The sequence below is a fragment of the Canis aureus genome, chromosome 7, assembly GCF_053574225.1.
Source record: "Canis aureus isolate CA01 chromosome 7, VMU_Caureus_v.1.0, whole genome shotgun sequence".
NCBI classification, from domain to species: Eukaryota; Metazoa; Chordata; class Mammalia; order Carnivora; family Canidae; genus Canis; species Canis aureus.
In genome coordinates, this window is record NC_135617.1 from 12,849,729 (window position 1) to 12,873,658 (window position 23,930).

Consider the following 23,930-nt stretch of genomic DNA (forward strand, 5'->3'; position numbering starts at 1 on the left):
TTACAAAGTCAGATTTCAAGCCTATGTGGAGTGATACAGAATAGTAAAAACAGAGTATTTTCAACACAGTAGTTGTTTTGCTAAATGTTGAAGGTAAATTAGAAACATTTTTCTCTTCACTTACTTCATCCCTTTCGATGTTGAATTTTTAAATGAAAAGTAGAGATAGTTGTTTGTATTACTGTCGTATAAAAGTACTGTCTAATAATAATTAATAGTTGTTCATTTCCATTGGGCTTCATATTAACAGATCACTTAGAAGGAATTAGCACTCAGTGATGCCCCAAACATAAACATGCACCATTTCATAGCAATGCCTACCTGCTTTCGGGTAGGGAGAATTCATAATAAAAAACAATTACCTGGGAACTGGGTTACCTTCATATATAAGTAACTTGGCCTGTGAGGATGACGCAGAAATCCCGTCAATTAATTACTTTCCTAAAACTAGCTATCCATCAGTTTCCTAAGGATCTAGAATTTCACCATTTGAGAACTACAGTGTTAATATGAGGACAATAAATCAATAAATATATAATCATCTAACAGAAAGGGATAACTAATCCAAACATAAATTTTTCACCTTGAGGATTTTTATTTTTGTCTAAGGCAAAGTCAACCCTATTAAGAAAGAGTTCGAGACAGGTGGTAGTTTTAATTTTTTAAATAAAATTTAAATCAGTGAATTAACTCTTCTCAAATACAACGCTGTGTAACATTCAATTAATTAAGGGCCATTTTTCCAAAATTAAAAATGTAGTTCAGATATTACTTTAAAATCAAAGCAATGCTTTAAAAATTATGTTTAGTGTACATGTTTAATTCAAATCCAGTAGTTTGAAAGAAAAAAAGTCAACATGTGGTATTCTCTATTAGGACAAAATAAGAATTGTGTGCTTTCAAATGAAATAATCCCACTGATTTCCAAACATAAATATCATCTGTAAAGAGTTTTCTTAAATAGTTTACCATTGTGAAGATTAAAAGTTATCAAGCAAAATTGTAACTATAAACATTGAGACACAGCCCAAAAATGTCAGTACAGTTGTAAGACAGGGCATTTAATGAATTCTTTATAAGAGTTAGACAAATTAAATGGTTAACATCTCCAAAGAAAAACACTAGGCTTAGATCTGGAGGAGGATGCATTTTGCTTTTTAAGAAGCAAACAACACATTTCTGACTACTCAACATCACCATTAGCATTGCTTTCCTACAGAGAAGCAAAAGAAATCTCAGTTCCAGGGAGTTTGGGGTCATTGTTGTCATGGGGACCAGGATTACGTATCAAATGCCATCAAAGAGAAAAAGATCAAAAACTGCTATGTATTAGGTATCTAGAAATCTATCAAAGAAATAGTTCTCACCTATCTAGTGTGGATTTTCACACTTAGATAAATTTTGAAGACTGTAAATTCCATTCAAACACCTTTTTCCTAGGGAGTTAATGAGTACAGGATTCTACAGGCTAGAGAAAGGTCAATAGTAAAGACTTCTATAGAAATTACCACTTGTTCTAAAAATACATATGTTTTACAAAAACTTTTTCAAAAAGCAATTTGAAACATGTTCTTGTCCTGGAACATCTATGCCCATAAATTCAGGAAGGCAGGGTTTCATTACTAATTCTCACCCTCTGCATACATTATAAAAATATCTGAGTTTTACTAAGAAGCCTATGGATTACAGATACCAGTTTCTATTAGAGGGTCCAAAAGCAAGAAGGAAATATTCAGAAAAAAATGATGTAAAAAGTTGAAATGGGGGGATCCCTGGGTGGCTCAGTGGTTTGGCACCTGTCTTTGGCCTGGGGCGTGATTCTGGAGTCCCGGGATCGAGTTCCGCATCAGGCTCCCTGCATGGAGCCTGCTTCTCCTCTGTCTGTGTCTCTGCCTCTCTCTCTATCTGTGTCTCTCATGAATAAATAATTAAAAAAAAAAAAACATGACAGGCCAAAATAAACATAAACAGATCTTGAATAAACATAAAAGGTCAGTAATTATTTTAAAAAAAAAGTTGAAATAAAGCTTCCTTAAAAGTAAAGTATGACAAAGTTATTACACTTTATAAAAGTTTACAAATTTGAATTTACAAATTATCTTGCTTATATATATATAATATATATAATATAAATATATTTATATAATCTATAATTTATAAATATATAATATAATATATAATTTATATATAATTTATATAATATATAAATACATAATATACATAAATACGTATAAATATATTTATACATAAATATAAATATAAAATATATATATTTATATATATATATAAATTCTTAACTTTGTAGAAATTGGCAAACATCTATTCCATAAAATGCGTTTTTGTATCCACTTTTCTTTTTCAAAGTTTTCCCTAAAGATGTAGAGGTTTGAATCTGATTGTATTATGAAAACATGCTGAGGCAAGCATTGTGTTATTGTTCATAGTCCTAAACACTTGCAAGCTTCTCAGTACCATCTCTGGCCAGAGAAATGTACCTGGTTTTTCCCGATTTTTTTTTTCAAAATTAATGTATTAAAACAAAAAGCCAGTTTCATAAGGATTAATTAAACACTTCCATTGAGGAGACAGAGAATTCTATTCTCCAAGTTCTATTTGAATAGGAATATCACATTAAAAAAACTATCAGCAAAAGAACCAAAAGAAATTAACTTTGATCCTAGAAAAAAAAAAAATAGGAGAGGGACAACAAGAATGATTTTAATTTAATGCCTCTGCTTAAAAGCTAATATCCATTTGAAAAGAGACGTTTTTTGTTGTTTTTGTTTGTTTGGAAAACATATGACATACATGGTGGTTGCAAAGTACATTTGGTAAGAAAAATCATGTGGCAGAAATAAGTGATTTTATTATTTTATTTATTTTAAATTCAGGTAAAATTAATATATGGTGTTATATTAGTTTCAGCTCTATAAGTAATTTTATTATTGCATTACAGTTTAAAATATTCTTTTTTATATAAGTGGTAATTTTCTGCAAAATGGCCTCTAGATAACTCAACTTGCATTGGAAACGCACCATTATCATGGAGTGTCATCATCTCAATTCAAACATCTCCTGTAAAAGCTTCCAACTATTTTTCTTCTACACAGAATCCTTGTGAGTTATATTCTAAGTGTCTTCTCAATATTTCTTAACATCTTATGCCTTTTAATCAAGTGTTTACTTCCAACTGAAGCTGCTCTTTCCTAAACACATAGCTAAGCTTCAGAGTACTAGGTAAGATTAAACCATTTCTGGCAGTAAATCATATCCTAGCTACATATTGTTTTTATTTTTTTAAGATTTTATTTATTTATTCATGAGAGACACAGAAGAGAAGGAGGCAGAAACATAGGCAGAGGAGAAGCAGGCTCCATGCAGAGAGTCCAATATGGGACTCGATCCCGGGACTCCAGGATCACGACCTGAGCAGAAGGTAGACGCTCAACTGCTGAGCTACCCAGGCATCTCCCTAGTTACATATTCAAAGAAAAGTAAAAACCAAAAAAATTTCATTTTGTCAGTTACGAAGACATTTTTGTCTTCCTCATGTCAATTTTTCTTGACCATACCATTGTGCTATTTCTTCCTCTCCTTCCAAGTGACTTCAGTAATTCCATTGGCAGATTAAATACACAAATAGACAACAGTCTGACCATGTATGAAATAGAACTTGACCCAGAGCCTGTGGAGCAAACAATCTGGGAAGGCAAACCACCTCTGTGGCAATCTGCCCAAAGTGGTCAAGATCTGTTCAATAACCCCCAGCTTCCTTATCTTTTGCCAGTACCCCATGTTTCCTCATGTTAACAATCTCCAATCAGGGCACATCTGAAGCCTTTCCTTTTTTCCACTATGAAGCTTTTCCACTGACCTGCCTGCTTTTGCATTTCTGCCAACACAAGTGCTACAGCAAACTCTGAATAATAACTTGTTTGTTCTCATTTAAGTGGTCTTCGTTTATTCCCATACCACAAATTGATATGATGGAAAACGGGAACTTTTATAAATAGAATATTATTTTTACTCTTTGATGTAGAATTGGGTTGTCAGGATTTAAAATGCATTATGTAAGGTACATAGTGCATCCTTGTAAGTTCAGACTTCAGTGTTGCCATCTTGTGCACTCTAAAATCCTGTGCCCCTTGAAGCATTGACTTACAACCCCAGCCCACCGACTAACTACTAGATTTCTCTGTTCTCATTGTGTAGGTATGGGGTAAATCTGGAAAAATTAAAGAAAAAAAATGTTGTGCCATAGGAAAATAAATTTGCACCAGACACTTACATAAGCATTCTATGTGGAGTTCTTATGATTTTTGTGGTGATTCTTCTTTCATTCAGTAGTCAATAAATACTTCGTGAGGATATACTTTGTGCCAGAGACTTTGCTAGGCCCCAAATATGTAAATAGTGGAACTGAGAGCATACATAATTACACACTGTGATAAGTGCCAGGAAGGAAAAGTACAGGGCACTATAAGAAAGTCAAATTTGGTTAGGCTTATGGGATGCCTATCTAAGGAAGAAAGACATTCTGTGACCCTCAGGATGAGTACTAGTGAGCCAGGCAAAGGGCTGGGGGTGGGTTTTCCAAGCTGGGAAAATTTCCCTGCCAAAGTAATAGAGAAAGCTTTGTGTCTGTGAAAAAACAAAAAAAAAAACAAAACAAAAACAAGCAAACAAACAAACAAACAAACAAAAAAAACGAGCAAAAGCCAGTATAATTAATGCACAGAAAACACCTGAGATGGTAGTGAGAGCTGAGGGGGAAGGTAGGCAGTACTTTGTAAATCATATTTGGATTTTAATCAAAATACAGTGGGAATGAGTGAAAGGATTTAAACAGAGCAATAACATGGATCAATTTGCTTTCAAAGACACTGATCTGACTGCTGTCATATGGGGAATGAACTATAAGGGGAATAGAACAGAGAAGTCTATTTGGGTGCCAATATAGATGTCCAGGTGATAGGTACCTTGGCTATTATTGCAACAATGAATGTGGAGACAAATAGATGGATTCTAAACATATTTTGGAAGTAGAATATACAATATGGTCTTTGAACTGACCAGAAGAATTCAAGCTGGGAAAACTACTTATTCTTTTCCTTTTCCTAGTTTTGAGTACTGAATACCAGGCTCTTAAAGAAAACAAACTGTCCTATTGCCTGAGGCAGACAATATCTGGAATGGCACCTAGTTTCCCCTCAGCCCCTTATTCTTCCTCCATTGCTCTAAAGAAGGCATTGCCATGGCATGGAGAGCTTGTTTGGACAGATGTGACCGGCTGTGTCTGCAGTATTAGTGACCCTTCTTGGACAAGCTAAGCAGGCTGTGTTCCAACCAAAGTTCCTGTCAAGATAGAATGGAAAAGATTCAATTTGATCTCTGGGCATTAAGTGGAAAAGATGTGTTCAGAGTCTCATTTCAACCCCAAACTCAGTTCTCTAAACATGTAAACAAGTCATCTTTCTTTTTAGCACTTATTACTTCCTAATCCTATATTGTACTTTCATGAGTCCATTTATAATTGGCAGGTTTCCTTCACCAGGATATAACCTTCATAAGGGCACAAAATAGAGGTTCACTCTATATTTGTTAAGAGGATCAAGTGAATAAATGAAGTGTACTAGACAAAGATGACCAAGATAAAGCCAGGAAAAGGCAGTAGGCATGAGGAGAAGAAATGGATAAAACTAGCATTTTACACTTTTTTTTTTCATTTTCCTCACCCAGTCATGATAAAAATAGAATTGGGGATAACTAAATTCTTAGCCTTAACACCTATAAAGATTGTATTTCCAGGTTCTCTTAGAAGCTATGATATTCTCACGTTAGCCCTTAGCACCTTACATTTTTTGAGATGAGAAATTCGGCACAGAGAACTTGGGTGGAAGGGTGAAGTTCACACACTTGCGACAGAATTGTAATTGTGATTTAAGTCTCTAAGATCACTATCTGTTGAACCTTCCAAACTGTGAACTCTATCAAGGTAGGAACTCTGTCTTTACATCTATGGGTTTCAGGACAAAGCAAAAGAAAACTTGGCAAGACTCATTAGTCTTCATGAATTAGATACTGCTATTACCCCCAATGTAGTTGAAGACACTGTGTTTTAGAGAGGTTAATGAAGTTGTCCATAAATATTAAATGACAGGGCAAGGATTTGAGCCCAGTTCTGCCTAAATCTATACCTTGATCTCTTAACCATTCTACTAGATTTAAAAAATGAGTATATTTTGCTACCTAGTGGCACTTTATTCCTACTATTAAAAGTCAAGTCTGTCACAGACTTGCCAAAAAATTCTCATTATTCTTAAGATCTAACTAAACTAAATCCAACTGCTCTCTTTTATCTGATGACTTACGTGCTTTCTTCTTCTTTTTATTTTATTTATTTTTTATTTTTTATTTTTTTCAGATGGAGAGAGAGTGTGTGTATGCACCAAGGGGTGGGAGGAGTAGAGGAAGAGGGAAAGAGAGAATCTCAAGTAGACTTCCTGCCCAGTACAGAGACCAGTGTGGGGCTGCATCTCACAACCCCAAGGCCATAAACTGAGCTGAAATCAAGAGTCAGATACTTAGCTGACTGAGCCACCCGGATACCCCTTATACACTGATTTTTGAAGATATTGAAAGCATTTGATTTGAACTTTTAATTCCACTTCTCTCTAATTTACCTTCACTCAACCTCAGTACTTTATGTGCCTCTTCAGATTTGTTCCAATTTCTTTCTAATGTTAATTTCCCCCACTGATTTCCTCACCAATCTTTGATTTATGCTTTTATCACTGGCTTCTCCTACTTTTATCACCTGGCTCCTCCATTACTCCTTAAAAGCATAATCCCAATAGTCAGCTATTCCTTGAATTAACAACACTGTTGAAGATTCAGCTACTGCCTCTGTCACTGTTTATGCATCTCTCACTTCCACTCAGAATAGTTTGAGATACATGGCTCCATATTAAAATTATTCCAAACTATAATATTTTTCTACACATCCCATAGGCCTCCAGGCTATTCCCTCTTTGAATTCATATTGTATACTAATACATTGCAAATATCTCAACATGGTGCTCACTTTATGACTTAAATCTAGCATTTTAGCTCTGTCTCCCACCTCTGTGTGAGTCTGTGTGTGTGTGTGTTAAATGATTAAATCAAATGCTATGCTGTCTTTCCCCATATTGTTATCTCTTTCTGCAATGACTCAATCTCTACCAATCAATAATTCCCCATTATTCAAAAGCTAGTTCTAAGTACCTTATACGTGACTCTACTTAATTACATCCTTTGTCAGAAATATTCTTTTACTGCTCTTGTAAAGCGTGGAACAGACAGTTTTCCATCATATTTATGTTCAAGTGAGTTATCACTGTATGTAAAAACCCCTTTATTTTAAAGATTTTGTGTGATTAATTTATCAAAACAAAATTTCAAATTTCAGAGAAGTGTACAAAATATTTTTGAAATATCAAGGCAATATGTATAATTCACATTGTTGTACCCTGTTTATCAGTCTGGCTGATCATCACACGTACGTGGTAAGCGTTATATTCAGGATCTTTCTATAATCCACATTATTGCCTAGAGAAAACCTTCTCTAATGTTTTCCTTACAGGGACTATAGTAACAAGAAGGCATTGCCATTTCTTTGTTGGTGTGCTGAAATATAAAAAAGGCCAAAGCTCTTCCTAGTGACTTGTATACTTCAAAAAAAAAAAAAAAAAAAAAAAAAAAAACAGTATCTCCAGTAAATACTGGTATGAAACCTGTAAGATCTGACTAAACCCTACCATTATCAATACCAGTCTTGGGTATAGAATAATATTCTCATCATGGGAGCAAAGCAGTTAGGAAGTGACTGACTCATGAATATTTGGTTTGCAGTTTATTATGAAAGATTCTTGACTTTGCATGGTCTTTCAAAAGGTACAATCTGAAACTCTCAGTGAGAGAAGGTAATATTCCTGTCAAAGTTAGTCATCAGTTGGTCATGCTGTATTTCTCCCTATCTTGGTAACATTATCAAAAATTGCATGTTTTCTCTCTCCAGAATAATTTGAATCAACATTCAAATATGCTATTGTCTCTTAGGTTAAAGTCCTCTTCTTATGACTCAAGTTTCCATTTATAAATAATGTTCCATGTTTAATTGCTAGATGAAATATAAGACACCTTACTATCTTTAAAACAATACTATTTCAGGCAAATATAAATTTTTCTTAAGTTCTTATCAAAATATCTTAATACATTTTTAATGAGTCTACCAGGAAAAATATATAAATGCATATATTACAAATATAAACAAACTTACACTAAAGTATTTTTAAAGTAAGCATACACCCAAATTCTATAATCTTTGTCTGTACTTTACCTTAGAAATATAATCAAATAAGATAGATGAGTGTAATATATTTATGTTCATACCTAATTTACTTTGCATACATTAAGTCAGATATTTCACTTGACTATGACCCAGCAATAGAAATATGCTTCTGTATTTAATCCTTTTTTATGACCTGCTCCAAATAGGAAAGTCTATGCAAACAGAAGTATAAATACTTTTAATTACTATATTAAATCTTAAAGCTAATAAAAATTATATGCATTTCAAAGTATAAGAAAAATTTGATGAGAAAATAAAATATTTAGTTGTCTTAAGACACTTTTTATCCTTGAATACTAATTCTCAATTATTATATTCAATATAATGAATCGAATATGCATTTTTAAGAGTTATTCGATAAAGTCAAATGCCCATGAAATGTGACTACAAAAGGGAATATTTCCCTATTCCTTCATTAGGATTTTTTTCACTTAATAATAAAGTAAATAGGTTGAATGACTCAAGTACCTTTTCCAAACCTTCTTCCTTGAGGCTGATCACATCCAAATCAAAATCTGTTCGTAAGCCATTGGTTTTGTTGAAAGTTATTCTGCCTGTGAGACCTTCCCAGTGTGCCTGTAGGAAACGAACAAACAAATAAATAAATACAATGGGTTAACATATAAGTAAAGGAAGATAAAACATTTTTTCACACAAAAAAATAGGAAACACTATTTTCATTACTTCTCATAAATTGGTATCACTACTGATTTTTAAAACATTATTTTCCTCTTATGAGCTTTGGAGGATTTTTGTCTACAGACACTGTTTTAGTCCCAGTATAAAACCTATTATAAATTTTTCATTTTAAATAATGATTTTCTGTGTATAACTTTTTATGAGAGATTTGAAGATTGTTCTAACTAGCAAACCTCCTTTGGCAAACTGAGAATAATTTTGTCACTTATTATAATACATGAGATAGTGAATATCTCACTGGAGACTCCAAATAGAATTACTGTTATAAAGTACCACTCCTAAATTCATACTAATATGAACATAAGCTTATTTTATTACAGAGAAAGAAACTGAATTTAGGAAAACCTATGTTATACAACTTCAATTATACACTTTCCTCTTAGAATAATTAACTTATTACTTTATTTTTCCCTTAAGCAAGACCGGGAGAAATATATCAAAATTACTTCATGGCAAGCTATACTTCCTGTAAAAGAGGCCTTTCACATAGAAGGAAGTGAAAATATAATAATCTAATTACATAATGGGTTCAGTCCATCACAGGTGAGCAAATTTCCAAGTTTTTTTTAATAAAAAGTTTTCTCATTCTGCTGGCTATATACAAAAAATAATGTTTTCCATTATTTGCCATTTGGAAGTAGCTTGGAAAAATATTTACATGTGAAAATTCTAAGTAGTGTAACATATACTCACAGCTGTTAATGTTTGAAAGAATATATACCAAGATCCAAAGAAATAAAACCAAATAGGTTATAGGTAACATTTCAAGAAGGGATACAAATGGTATCATTATTACTATATTTCTTAGCCTCCATGTATTTCTATAGTTATGTATAGGGATTCTAAAACAGTTCTAGGCTAAAAAATTGAAAATAAAACAGAAACAGTTATAATACTTATCTATATACATATTTTAAGACTTCATCACTGAGTTGAAATACTTGTTAAGTGGTCTCCAATATGGAAGAAAAAATATTTTTAACCCAACATTCCCCAAAGAAAATAATTTTAGGTGACTAACAAAAATGCATACTAGTACAAAAATAGACAATGCGATTAACAAGTACAGAAATAAAACCAAAAAATAGTTTTAAAAAATGATCTGAAGTAAAGGCAGCATAAAGAAATGTTCATCAGGTAAGAATGCATAACTAATAAAATGCAATCACAAATTTAATTCTGAACTTCCTAGCAACCAAAGCAATGAAGAAAATGTGATAAAAACACAATGTACAGGGCCCATAATTTAAGACCTACCAACTGCCCAGGAGAAGCTCAGCTTTTCCTGACACTGAAATCTGAGAAGAATGTCTCCCGTTGGTCCTCATAAAGAGGAGCACTGTGTGATGTAATGGACTAGGTCCTCGACAACACCTTACAATCAATACAATAGTGAGTTTCACACAACTGTTTCTTATAGGACAGTTTGACACACACCTCAATATTCAGATGCTGCATCCAGAATGCAATTCTTTAACCAACAAACCTATGCACTATGTTTGCAGCTCTTGGATGCTTAGTTTTAAAGCAGACATAAATGTAGAATGTGAAGTAAATAAATTAACTACCTATGTTTCAGATGTGTTGTTTCACCTATCTGAGAATACATTAAAAATTACGTGTGGAAAATTCATGGGTATTCTTTGCCAAGAACCTGGAGATTCTTAATTATGACCCTATTTTCACTTTTATTTTCAAGATGAATAATTTATTATATGATGAATTGATGATTTCTTTAAAGCCATTAAGAAAAATTTCGTATGGTAATAATCCCTGTGATTTTCCTAACAAAGATTAAATTTTCATAGTTAACACTTTCATATAAAAACTCCTGTTATAATCAAATGAAATGTGTCCTAAGCTGACAGAGGGATTTCCTTCATGATAGGATAACTGGAAATAGTGTGTGTGCATTTGTGAGTGTGATGTTTAGAATTTTACCCTTTTTCCCTCACTATGGGCATTCTTGGTCTATAACCATAACTGCTCTAATCAGAAATGATATATGGCCATAAGAATGACTGCATTATCAATATGAAGTAAACTGCACTTCTCTGAATCCAGGTAATTCTGTTTTATGTTAACTGCTAACATACTTAAAATAACTAGACATTATATTTAGGAACCACAGATCTAAATAACAATTCTTGTAAGATATGTAATTTAGTGGGGTGCAAATGGCATTCATGTTAAAAGTGGTTGCCTAAAATATAGGCATTCTTTACACTGCATCTCCACTTAAATGAAAAGTAATACACATAAAGATTCAGGAAGGTGAAAACTAACAATGTCGTAAATCATAAGTCAGAGATTTTCATCTGTTTACTAAACGCAATCAGATATTTTGAAAGATATCTGTTTATTTGTCATGCAATCCCCCCCCCTTTTGTTCCACATCATTTAGTAAAAATGTTAATTTTGCTTGTATGGAGGAAATTTAATTCAAAAGATAAAAATAAAAGGTCACCTGTTAGGAAAACTGAAATAATCTCAATTCATTCACCTTGAGGACAAAAGAGACCAGGCATATGTGCTTCTCCTGACATACCTCTTTAATTAGGCTCATAAAACGGGTCCCGAAGCGCCAGGGTTTGTGTCTATTACACTGTAAGGAACTGACTGTCATCTGGGGAAACTGTTGGACGCCCACAGACACCACGTGCACGGCATCATACATTAGAGCAGCATCAGTCTGAAAGCCAAGAAAAAGGAAATATGGAGTCAATACAACAAGTGAAACCCATAGTAGGAGGTTTTGAAAGGGAGAAAGAAGGAAGGAGTGAGAGAAATATACACTCATTTTATTTTCATGTAGGTATTTCTGATGCTTTGGTTCTCTTAAATAAGATACTGTGTTCAAATTACTACCTCAACTCTATTAGAATATTGGATCTACCCCCATCTCCCAAAGTAATAATCCAATTTCATATTGTCCTAGTATCCTTGTTGAAGTAGGAAATGTGTGAAGACATTCATTATTTCATTTTTTTGTCATCTCCTCTGGCTCTATTTGATTGTCTCACTACACAATATGCACACACACATATGCACACACACACAGGATAAGTGCAATTGGGAACATTTAGAATGGTTACATAAATTACACATTGCATATAAAAGTAAATAAACAATTTCCTTATACAGGAAGAACAAGAGATTTGAAAGGAGATTCACCTAAAAAGCTTAGATATAATCCACAATCTTTTTTCTTCAACTTAATTTTTCAAAAGGTTCAATCTCAGAAATGATGCTACAGTTTTGAATCTCCATACATGTATTAATCCCTTTTTAAGAAACTAAGCTTAGTCCCCTGTACTGTTTTCTTTTCCCCAAATTTCCATATGAATAAAGGTTCATTTTGTCTTCTCAAGTAAAACAAATATGAATTCTACTGTGTTTGCACCTGCTCAAAATGACTGACCACTTTAGAAGTTGATGATAAAAAATAAAATGTTTATAAGTCATAACCAACCAGAGGCTCAGTGACTGTCAACTGCTGTGTTAAATGGACCCTCACATTGTGTGTGACGGATCGATGCCAGGCTCACTACCTACAGAAGAGGACCACACCGACTGTACTGCTAGCAATGAACTTTGGGCCATCTGCTTGGCATGCTTCGGAATAAAAGCATATATTTCCTCTTCTCATTCACACAATTAGTGAGCTGTGAAATGAATTCCAAAATGAATAGGAACCCTGTAGATTATAGCGTTTGCCACAATACAATACAAAATGAGTACACACAGTAGCTTTCATGCAAATGGATCCTAAGGAGCTTTACCACAGAAAATGGAAGGCAGCTAAAGAGCACAATGCAATGACGGAACATAATAATAATGCCATTTTATAGTTCATAAATCTTTGGGGAATATAGCTCAGATTCATAACCTTCATTTTGTAAATACCAGCTGACTACTTTCTCATATGCTGATGGCTGCATAGTGGAACTGGAATCACAGAGTTGATACAGGCAGACATCATGAGCCTGAGGATTAGACTATTTGTCTTTGGCCTGAGGTAACATCAGAGGACATACCTTATATGCCACACAGGTGGTCGTAAAAACAGTTACCAAGATATGAAAGACACGTTTGATTTCAAGACAAAATGAATTTTTTAAAAAATCACTGTTAACAAAGGTATAGAGCAATGAACACTCACACACTACTCGAGGGAAGATAAAGGGCAATTTTGCAATTTGCAGCACAAAAGAGCCTGAAAAACATCCATGTGCTTTTTAACCTAGTAATTTCTTTCTGAAATTTGCCCTAAGCAAATCAGAGAGAACAAAAGCTACATACATGACTTATTTTTTAAAAAATACTGAATGTTCAAACCTAAGGAGACACAATAAAATTACAATGATATTTTTTACATAACTACTAAAAACCACGTTTTGAAAAATACTCAGATGAGAAACTGCATGTGATATGAGGTTAAGTGTAAAAATAGGTTATACAGAGCTGTATGTCCAGCATAAGCCATTATATATCTTTATAGGTACTTCATATGTGCTACTTAATTTATTTAATTCTCACAATAATGATTTAATAAAAGCACTACTAATGTTCCCATTTTACAAATGATGAAACCAAGTTTGAGAGATGTTAAGTAACTAAGCCAAGCCACAGTTAACAGGTGGAGAGGCCTTAGACTCAAACAGCCTCTCTGCTCAGAGCTAGTATTCTTAAGCACAATATTAGATGTTATATCAACAACAGCACGATTCTTCTTTCAAAAAGAAGAAAATATCCTAAAATGAAACCAATGATTATACTTGAAAGTTAATAATTATGGAATTTAATTTTTTCTTTTTATTTTCTATAGTTTCTTTAAAACTTTGCTAAATGTCATTCAATAATTCTCAAGATGAAAATTTTTATCTATTTCCACAAAATAACTAAAATAATATAAATATGATATTAGTACTACCCTGCCATGATTTACTGAATTGCATGGTCTTATATGACTTATATGAAAATCCTAGAATAGTATCTTACTTAAAATGACAATACTAAGAAAGAATCTTGCCAAATTAAGAGTTTGAAAAATTGTTTTTGGTATATAGTTTCAGCATCAAGATCAGAGGACACACTAGTTGATAATAAAACAAAACTATTTGAGATCTGTAATCTTACATGAAATTATAAAAGAAAGATAATATTTATTAAATAGAAGATAAATACTAGAGAAAAAGTATTGTAAGTCATTAAAAAGTTGCTGATCACATTACTTCCTGAACTTCCAGTTTAAAATATGTTGCTTTATGAAAAGTGATACAGAGAACTTCTGAAACTACTCTCTGATAATTTCATCAGTTTAGAGTGTTATCTTTGTCCTACTTTTAGACTAGTTGTTCCATGTAATAATATGGAGTTATTTACCATTAAAACGTGCTATCCTGTCGGACTCAGCTTTACTATCTTCTTTGCAAACTATACACAAGCAAATTCTTTCACCTTTGAAGAGTTGTGAGAAAACTGATGTTTCAAAAATGTTTTTCTTATTTTCACAAGAATGCATATGCTTGGGAATCCCTGGGTGGCTCAGTGGTTTAGCGCCTGCCTTTGGCCCAGGGCATGATCCTGGGGTCCCGGGATCAAGTCCCACATCGGGTTCCCTGCATGAAGCCTGCTTCTCCCTCTGTGTCTCTGCCTCTCTGTGTGTGTCTCTCACAAATAAATAAATAAAATCTTTAAAAAAAAAAAGAAGGCATATGCTTGAAAGTCTGTCTTATACTACTAATAGTATTAGCTAACACTCATTTAGTATTTACTATGTATGAATCATTATCTTTAAATCATCCCCTTCAAATTCTTGTAACCATTATCCAGTTGGAAATCACTGAGTTGGTACCAGGTAGAAAATTGAGTCAGAGAATAGGTAAGTAACTGGCCTAAGCTCCTAGCATGTAGAGGTGGGACTGGATTTGAATCCAGACAATGTATCAGTTCACATCTTTCTCTCTGCTTTTTTGCTCAGAGCTCTACATTTAATAAAACAAAATAGTTTAAATGATTTTAAAGTTACGAAATACAAGAAATGTTGATGAGTACTTGAATGTATTAATCTACCTCATTTTTTTGATAAGTAGTAAATACATACCAAAAATTGGACTACATAGTAAGGAAATGTATAGATTGTGGAGAATGGACAAATATAAATTCAGAAAAAAATACATCTATGTATGAGATTGTGTCAATAATAGGTTAGGAAGTTAGGAACACTAACCTCGAATGATTTCATGAAAGAAGTAGATTTCTTCTATGCAGTGGCTGCTCAGGGGGTTCTCAAAAGGAAAAGGTCTTAGGAGTGTCTTTCAAGATCAGGCTTAAGGGGCATCTCTTACTCCCAACCCTAAACTGTAAAGATTGATTCAGCTGCTCTTGCTAAGTCTTCCACCCTCTCATATTGACTTTATAGTCCCTCGCCTTGACTTTCCTCTTGATGGAAAATAGGAGGGAAAAAAAGGGAGGGGTGGAAGAGAAGAGGAAACAAGTAGAAGAGGCATACAGGTTAACTGCTTAATCATTTTTATAATATTATTATTACTATCAAATTATATTGCATGCTTACAGAATACTACACAACTGAGTCAGTTTCTTTACCTGCGTTGTATCATTTAATTCTACCAAGACCATATGTTTTAGGTGATATTACTATTATGGTTTTAGAAAGAAGGAAACTGAAGCTTAGCAAGGTCAAAGTAATTTTCTCAAGGTCTCATCACCTTGAAAAAGAAGACTCAGAAAACAAGATTCAGGCAGAGCTTGGCTCTTTGAATTACTACCCAAACTATCATAACAAGTCTCTGGCAGAAATAAGACTTAGAAACAAGACTCAGGCAAGCCCTAATTCTTACACTCACTGTCTGAACTATCATACCCAACTACCTCTCTTAAGCCTATTCCTTTTTTTTTTTTTTTTTAAGATTTTACCTATTTATTCATGAGAGACACAGAGAGAGGGGCAGAGACACAGGCAGAGGGAGAAACAGGCTCCATGCAGGGAGCCTGATGTGGGACTCGATCCCCGGTCTCCAGGATCATACCCTGGGCTGAAGGCGGCGCTAAACCGCTGAGCCACCCGGGCTGCCGTCTTAAGCCTATTCGTACCACAACTATGAAAGGCAATAGAGGATAAAGTGATAGCATCAGGTCTCCTATCTTTGGAGGCTCTGCTGAACACCAGACAATTATGTCCTTAGGTCCCAAAGAGAGTATGTTTCTGAGCTCAGATGCAAACAAATGTTCCTTTGGCTCCCAAGTAAGATTTTTTTTTTTTTCTTTTACAGCATAGCTGCCTCCAAAGAAAGCTTCAGGATTAAACATAACTGCAATTTAACCTATTAAATTAAAAATGAACATGTATACAATTTGGTTATTAAAATCCAGAGGAAGGAGTTAGATACACTTGTAGTCATTCACATCCTAAACTACAAAGACAAAAGCTAAGCAGAGAAAAGAAAATCAGCAATGAAGATAAAATAGTCTGTCCTCTTTTCTCCTTTAAGAATAATTACTCGCTATATATAAATGGATCTCACTTATCGGAAAGCTAAACTATCTCTTCACCCTGGGAATACAGGGCAAAGCGCAGAGTAGGTAGGTACAACAGATCTAAGAAATCCTATGCTTCACTGTTAGCTCAAGTGTCTATCGATAGTAGTAATAGGAGCACACTTGAGACACTTCATCGGACCACCCTGCAGTTGGGACTTTATTTTTCCTTCCAAAATAAGTTAGTTAACCTACAAAGAACGTCTGTCAGCCAAAAACTTGCTTTGCAAATCTTTAAAATTGTGCGATGTAGTCTTACATATTTCAATAAAACTGTAGTGATCTAAATGGGTGGTTTGAAAAGATCTTAAGAAGTACCTCCGCATACATTTTAAATATGCAATAACCATCTCACTAATTCATTGCCTGGTTTATCTTAAATCTAGTCTAATTACTTTCAGGCATGGAGTGTGTATGGGGAATGCAGGTGAAAGAGTGACAAGTGGCTAATTTTTATGGCTGAGCTATTGCCACAGAAATTGGTTTAGTCACCCAGTATGATTCCATCTATCTCAAGTAACCTCAAGCCTGATGAGATGGTTCAAGCATTGAAAGAACAGATTATATTTCTTTTATGCTCTGGAAAAGTCCACTATGCATTTTTAAATAATAGCAGAATCAGAGGAATTAGACACTCTCCAAAGTTTCACATAACAAAAATTACCATTGTTTGATATTTTTTATTTTATATGTATAATTGAAACATTTCCCAATATATATAAAAGCAGGAATAATCATAGATTCTGTGAAAGGTCAAAACATTTCTATATATTTAGATTTCATTTACAGAAGCATTTAGTACTAAGCAGTTGTTACCAAGCATGTTCATGTTGACTGCATGTGTTATTTCTGTTTTTGATCACTATAATCACCATCATTAAACATCTCCTTTGTAAAGTTCTGAGAGAGATAGGAGTTACAAAAATTTAAACAGAGCTTTTATTTATATGAAGCAAATAGCTAGAAATGAACAATTCTGAACTACATATAAACATATGAAGGAATATTGGTACATAGAATCTCTCAGAAATACTAAAGATCTCTCAGGAAAAAAAAAAGCTATCCAAAGTATTTATTTTTCTTTCCAATGAGAAGAGCGTTTCTCTTCTCAGGTAGTGTGGGTTTTGGGTACCTCCCACTGAATTTTCACTCGGGGAACATGGCACATAACTTTTGCAATTTATTTTTTCTATTATGCCAAGAAGAGTTACATTTGTGACAGTGTCATTCTGCTTAAGCCCTTTTTCCATTTTGGGCTCTTGGTCTGGGTTCCAAATACACACAAGGTTGTATGTAATGACTAACATTTAAATGTAATCACTCTTAAGAGTGATGTGATATATGTTTGAATCTTGATTTAGTGATAATCTCATGGGTACAAATGTATGTCAAAACTCATAAAATTGTAAAATTTAAATATGGAAAGATTATAGTATGTCAATTTTACTCCAGCACAGCTATCTAAAATTAAAGAGTGATCGTGCATTTTTTGGAAAGATAGTTCTTAGATTTCATTTTATTCTAGAAATATCTAGAATCCTCCCAAACTAAGCATCACTGATCTGTATCTTCTTTCTTCATTGCACATTCTAGTTTTAATAAAACTGTTTATGCTTCCTCACTCTTTTTCTTTCCTACTAGACCATTAGCAACTTTAGGGTAATAACCATGCTTATCTTTGTAATGTCCTGCACAGTACTCCATACATTGCCATGCCCATAGTATGTGTACAAAAGCATTTTTCAATAAATTGACAAATTCAACCCAAAAGTTCATTGGAATTGTAAAAGAAACAGGTATTAGGAAGCTCTGAATAACAATCACACTTTGCCACCTAGCTAGAATGTATTACCTCCCAGAGGTACAGTGAACCAAATCTGCCAGCAGCTCAGACCTGGGAGGAATGTGAGTGCAGCCTCTGTCCCACTTCTAAATGAATTTATAGTAACAGATCCGTGAACACATTTATCTTTCCATTAAATAAGTGCAGGCAGGTCCCCTCTGAGATCTGAACGCTAGCTGGCAGGTGGCAGATCCATTCTGGAATTCCTATGTCTCAGATTTTGCTCATTTCTGAATTCCCATCTGAAGTATAGTACACAGCACAAAGAGCAGCATGTCTAACTAATGGAATTTAACCTTATGAATTCTGGCTCTTTCATTGACTTGATCCTTTACCTAAAACAAATAATGAAAAAAATTAAATCCCTTTTGCCTTGTTTCCACATTTTGTAATTGAACATAAAAAATGATGATCCGCCCTACGTTGTCCTTGTTAGGAAAATCACTTTTAAAAACCAGAGAGTTCCAGGAGAAAAACAGTTACAAATATTATTCTTCAATTAAAAAGGTATGGATATTAAGGGCAGTGGGGAAAGGGTAGATTCTGACCTCTGGAGCTCCCTTGTGCAATCAGCACAAGCCTAAATGGGACAGAGAATCATCCACCCCTTTGAGCAAGGGTGAGGATCACACATGGAAGGCAGGCTGGTGTTCACTCATTCAGCTGGCACATTACACCCAGCACTCTGCCCGGCTCAGAGCAGGTGCGCAGTGGCTGCTAACTGAACTGAGGGGACTAAAGAAGAAATGCCCTCAGACCCAGTCGGGAGCCAATTGTCAGAGACAATTCTCCCAGTTACACTGCAGCTGCCATCATGCTTTCTCTGTTGCCGGCTCTTTGTACTACTCTGAAACAGAGTTCTTTACCAGCAGCTGCGTGGACCGCACAGACTGCATGAGATAATACATTAAAGCAGTGTGCACAGTCTCTGGCACATTGTGCATAGGCAGGTGTTAGGCGATGAGGATGATGATCACCAGAAGAGCGGTAATCTCTTCAAGATGGATATGATCCAAAACAAGGAACTGGTTTAGAAAGTATAATGTTTCAACCCTTCTGTACCCACTGTTACCCTAAATGAGGGAACAGAACTCATGCTGTTCAAGAAGGCAGACCAAGTTCTGAAAGGGAAAGGAGCAAGAAGGAGATTATCATACAACAACAACGTGATCCCTATACAATGTGATGTGTATACAATGCCACAATTCAAAGCTAAAAAACAAAACAAACAAAAAACTATAAAAAAGGGACGCCTGGGTGGCTCAGCGGTTGAGCGTCTGCCTTTGGCTCAGGGAGTGATCCTGGAGTCCCAAGATCCAGTCCCACATCAGGTTCCCTGCAGGGAGTCTGCTTCTCCCTCCGCCTATGTCACTGCCTCTCTCCTGTGTCTCTCATGAATAAATAAATAAAATATTTTTTTAAAAAACTATTTAAAAGCTCTACATATACACATGTTACCTGACAAATTTAGAATTTAAGAATAAATATAAGGAATTTAAGACTAGATATATTAGAATATATAGAAATAGAGAAATATAATAGAATTTAAGAATAAATATAAATGGCAATGTATTATAGTATCTTGTATTTATTAGTAAAGGAAGGGCTAATGTTGGACAGATATACTGCAGATAAATCTGCCTTGTATTTTTTCTTGTTTTCAGGTTCTTCATCAGTAAGAAGAGGGGCTGGAACCACTTGGATTTTAAGGTGTTTTGTGGTTTACATTAATATTCCTAGGAAACTTAGATTTCACTCCAATTTTATTTTGGCCTTTGTAATACAATCATAATCTTAATTTATCTATCTTCTTCCCATAATTCTGTATGCTTTATGTGCTTGTTTGATAAACTTTAGTATCAACATTTCATATGAATTAATAAATAAGGGAAATCAAAAGTCACTTTTCTTTATCCATTGTCTGTGTTCCATACTCTACCCAATTACTGTATGGCCCAATAGAATCTTCTAATACTTGTATTATATTTTATTTGTTGTTTTAACTTCATTGCTAAAGTATCCATCCATCTTAAAACCCACCCTGGCTTCCCAGTACTCTGCAGAGGAAAACTAAAACCCTTTGTCTCTGATCCAAATTCATTCACTAAGATCCCAAGATTTTATCTTCTTTTGTGTCCTCTTACACAGTAAAAATATGGATATGCCTATACTTTACATTTTTTAGCTGACCAGAGAGATTCCTCTATTGTAGATTATTTGAAAAGGAGATGTCAAAAACTGCATGATGAAAGATCTTTAAAATGAATATGAATTTTTGTAGCTACCTGTATGGCATTCAGCACCCATGAAAGCTAAAAAGGAGAAGATATAAAAAAGGAGAAGATATAAAAAAGAAAAGGGAAAAGAACAGAATGGGTCTCAGCTTCACCATCAAATTGATGAGTTAGAGAATTCAAGTTTCAGCAATCTTCTGAAGATGAAGTGAAGAAGAAAGCACTGGGTGATAGTGTTGCTGAGATTCAGAAAGAAATGGGTCTGGGCCAGGATTAATGCCATGAGTAATTAACAGATTGATTTGTTTGATGTCCTTGTGAATTTGTGAATTTGAATAAATATCTATGTCTCTTCAAATCAATGCTCTCTGGCTTAAGCTAAAAGCTACCCCAAAGAGGTAGTTAGTTAACCTATTTTGAATAGCAACTAGTAAAATACAATCTAAAATGTGATCTATGCTAATTTTGACAGTAAGAGTTTTCATTGGCCTTTTATGTTTATATTATTCAATTTTAGGTCTTTAATTTTGTAAGAACCCTTGCTAAATGACATTTTTCTTAATAACACTCAACAAAATAATTTTACAAATGATAATATTTTCCTGTAAGCTTTTAGAGTGTTATATGGTCTGAAATTCAGTCCATGGAATTTTAACAATTGTGAAAGCTTTAGGAGATAACTATTTTGCATTATTTCCAAGAATTACGTATTTACCATGAATATTTCTACATAATTTCCTTTCTTTCCTACATATATCTTTAAAATGCACCATTTCCCAACCAGAAAATCCTATTTGTTTTTACTACCACACTTACTAAATTCCTTTGAACATCTATATACAAATTCCAGGATGTTTAGATGTTTCTCAAACACCATGTAGAGAAACTCTCCACTTCTTAAATATAAATGATTAGAGGAATCTGTGAAGCAGGTTAGAAAATGCCAACAGGTTTTCAATTAAAAGTTTCATTTAACTAATGTAATTATTCTTAGCTAATTAAATTTTTTCAACCAAGATCAGTCCTTTGAGATATCTCATTCTCTTTTAAAATGTTCCATGAAGCTCTTACTAACGTCCATGAAGAACGCTGTATTGATGGGATTGTTAATGAACTCTCTAGCAACAATGCACTAGCCTTAATAATTTAGGCCCTGTTAAATCTCGGCTGCTTTTTACTACATTTGGAACTACTATTGATCTAGAGAAGAGTCAATATCAAGGGGAAGTATCCTTTGTCCTTCCAGCAAGGCTCCAATATATCCAATTATTTTGATATTTGGACTCAAATTGGCTTCTTGTACTTAAAAATTTATATTCATCAATATTGTTTATATTTTCTCTTTTTGATATAATAAATTAAAATTGATTTCCTTGTTAACAAACTGATTATTTCTAAATTGAGATCTAGAAATAAGAAAACCAAAAATACACCAGAAATTTGGGTTTATGAGTTTAAATGTTCATGTGAATACTAATGCCAAATGCTTATAAAAATTGAGGACCATGGGGATCCCTGGGTGGCTCAGCAGTTTGGCGCCTGCCTTCCGCCCAGGGCGTGATCCTGTGGTCCCGGGATCAAGTCCCGCATCAGGCTCCCTGCATGGAGCCTGCTTCTCCCTCTGCCTGTGTCTCTGCCTCTCTCTCTCTCTCTCTGTGTCTCTCATGAATACATAAATAAAATATTTTTTAAAAAATTGAGAACCTAAAACTTCATATATCATTTACCCAAGCCAAAAGTCAAATTAGATCTATTTTAAGCATGACTTGAAGAATAGTGAAGAAATTAATGAAGACATTTCTGGAAAAATAAAACAATAAATATGGAAATAAATCATATTAATATATATACTTTATAACTTCTCATGTTCTTATTGTGTTTTTTTGTATTGTTCTTATTACTCTATAAAAAATTGTAACAGTTACTATTCATAGAAATGTGAAAAAATAAAATTTTCATAGAAAGCTAATGGGACTTAGTGCCTAATTTTGTTACATTAGTCATTATGGGAAGTCATCTTATCTTTCTTAGCATAATTTCCTCATCTTTAAAATAAATAGAATAGTAATCTACCTCATAGAGTTGTAAGGATAGAATTGGATAAATTTACAAAAGTGTGAACTATAAAGCTTTTTATGTCATAATTTAGAGGGAAGAGTGAGACTCCCAAGTATGTTAGCGATTCATAATATCAATTTAGATGAGACAAAATCATTAAGGAAAATAATAGGGACTGATTTGCATACTCATATTTTGCAGTGTATCGTAGGTCCCTAATTTGAAGACTTCCCATCTCTTCACTATTTTAGTTAACATGATTATTTTCTACATTGAAAATACATTGATTTAAATAATTATTATTTTAGTACCATGAAGAAATGCCTTTGTTTACTTATTCTTAGGTCTCTTGAATCTATTTTCCCCTATGAACATACACTCTCCTAATTGTCTTTTTTCATTTGTCTCTAAGTGATTTAGAGTTTGATTCACTCATTCATTCAACAGCATTGATTAATGTTATTATCGCATTACAGACATCGAACACAATTATAAGCCTGAGCAATAAAACTGAGAAATCAAAGATAATTTAGATCTTTGAGATATTCATAGTAGGTGAGTGGAACAAACAAGTAGACCAAAATTCTTAATAATTCTCTTTGCAGACCAGTATGGGGGTATCTAGTTTTGTCTGCAATAGTACCTACTATCTTAGAAAGTAGTCATTGTTTGAAAGAGTTCTCTATTAACATCCATAGCTTCAAAAAACAAAGCAGTGGGAAAAAGCTAAGAAAACAAAAGTTGGAAAGAATGGTGGAATCAAGGGAAAAGGTCAATCAGAATTCTCACAAGGTTTTTTTAAGATTATACTTTGTTCACATTCTGAAATTCCTAACATCTCCTTTCAGACATTAGAATATGCTTGTTTTTTTATAGGATAAATATTAAAAGATTTCCCTAACGTTGAGTCTTTATATATCATGTCAAATTAGGACTCATATAAGTGGAAGACTAAAAGAATAACATGGAACTGAAGACCAAAACTAAGATTCTGATTAAGTTATGTGAAATTTGATGAAATCTATTGTTTTGCCTCCTCAACATCTCTTCTTTTGAAGCAGAACCTCTTCCCCTGGAGTCCATTCCTTGCCCCAATATCTTAGCTTCAGGTGTTCCAGACCTGGTAACAACCACTGCTTCAGGC

General features: G+C 33.9%; 1 protein-coding gene across 7 annotated transcripts in view; it reads right to left on the reverse strand.

Moving 5' to 3' along the window:
• Window positions 1-23,930, reverse strand: part of GRIK2 (glutamate ionotropic receptor kainate type subunit 2) — a 1,064,497-nt gene that overhangs the window by 241,769 nt on the left and 798,798 nt on the right. For all 7 annotated transcript variants that reach the window (XM_077902956.1, XM_077902954.1, XM_077902958.1 and 4 more), the window contains 2 exons: window positions 11,640-11,783; window positions 8,861-8,968 (listed from right to left, as the gene is read on the reverse strand). In XM_077902956.1, coding sequence (XP_077759082.1) covers window positions 8,861-8,968; window positions 11,640-11,783 — 252 coding nt within the window. The remainder of the gene's footprint in view (window positions 1-8,860; window positions 8,969-11,639; window positions 11,784-23,930) is intronic.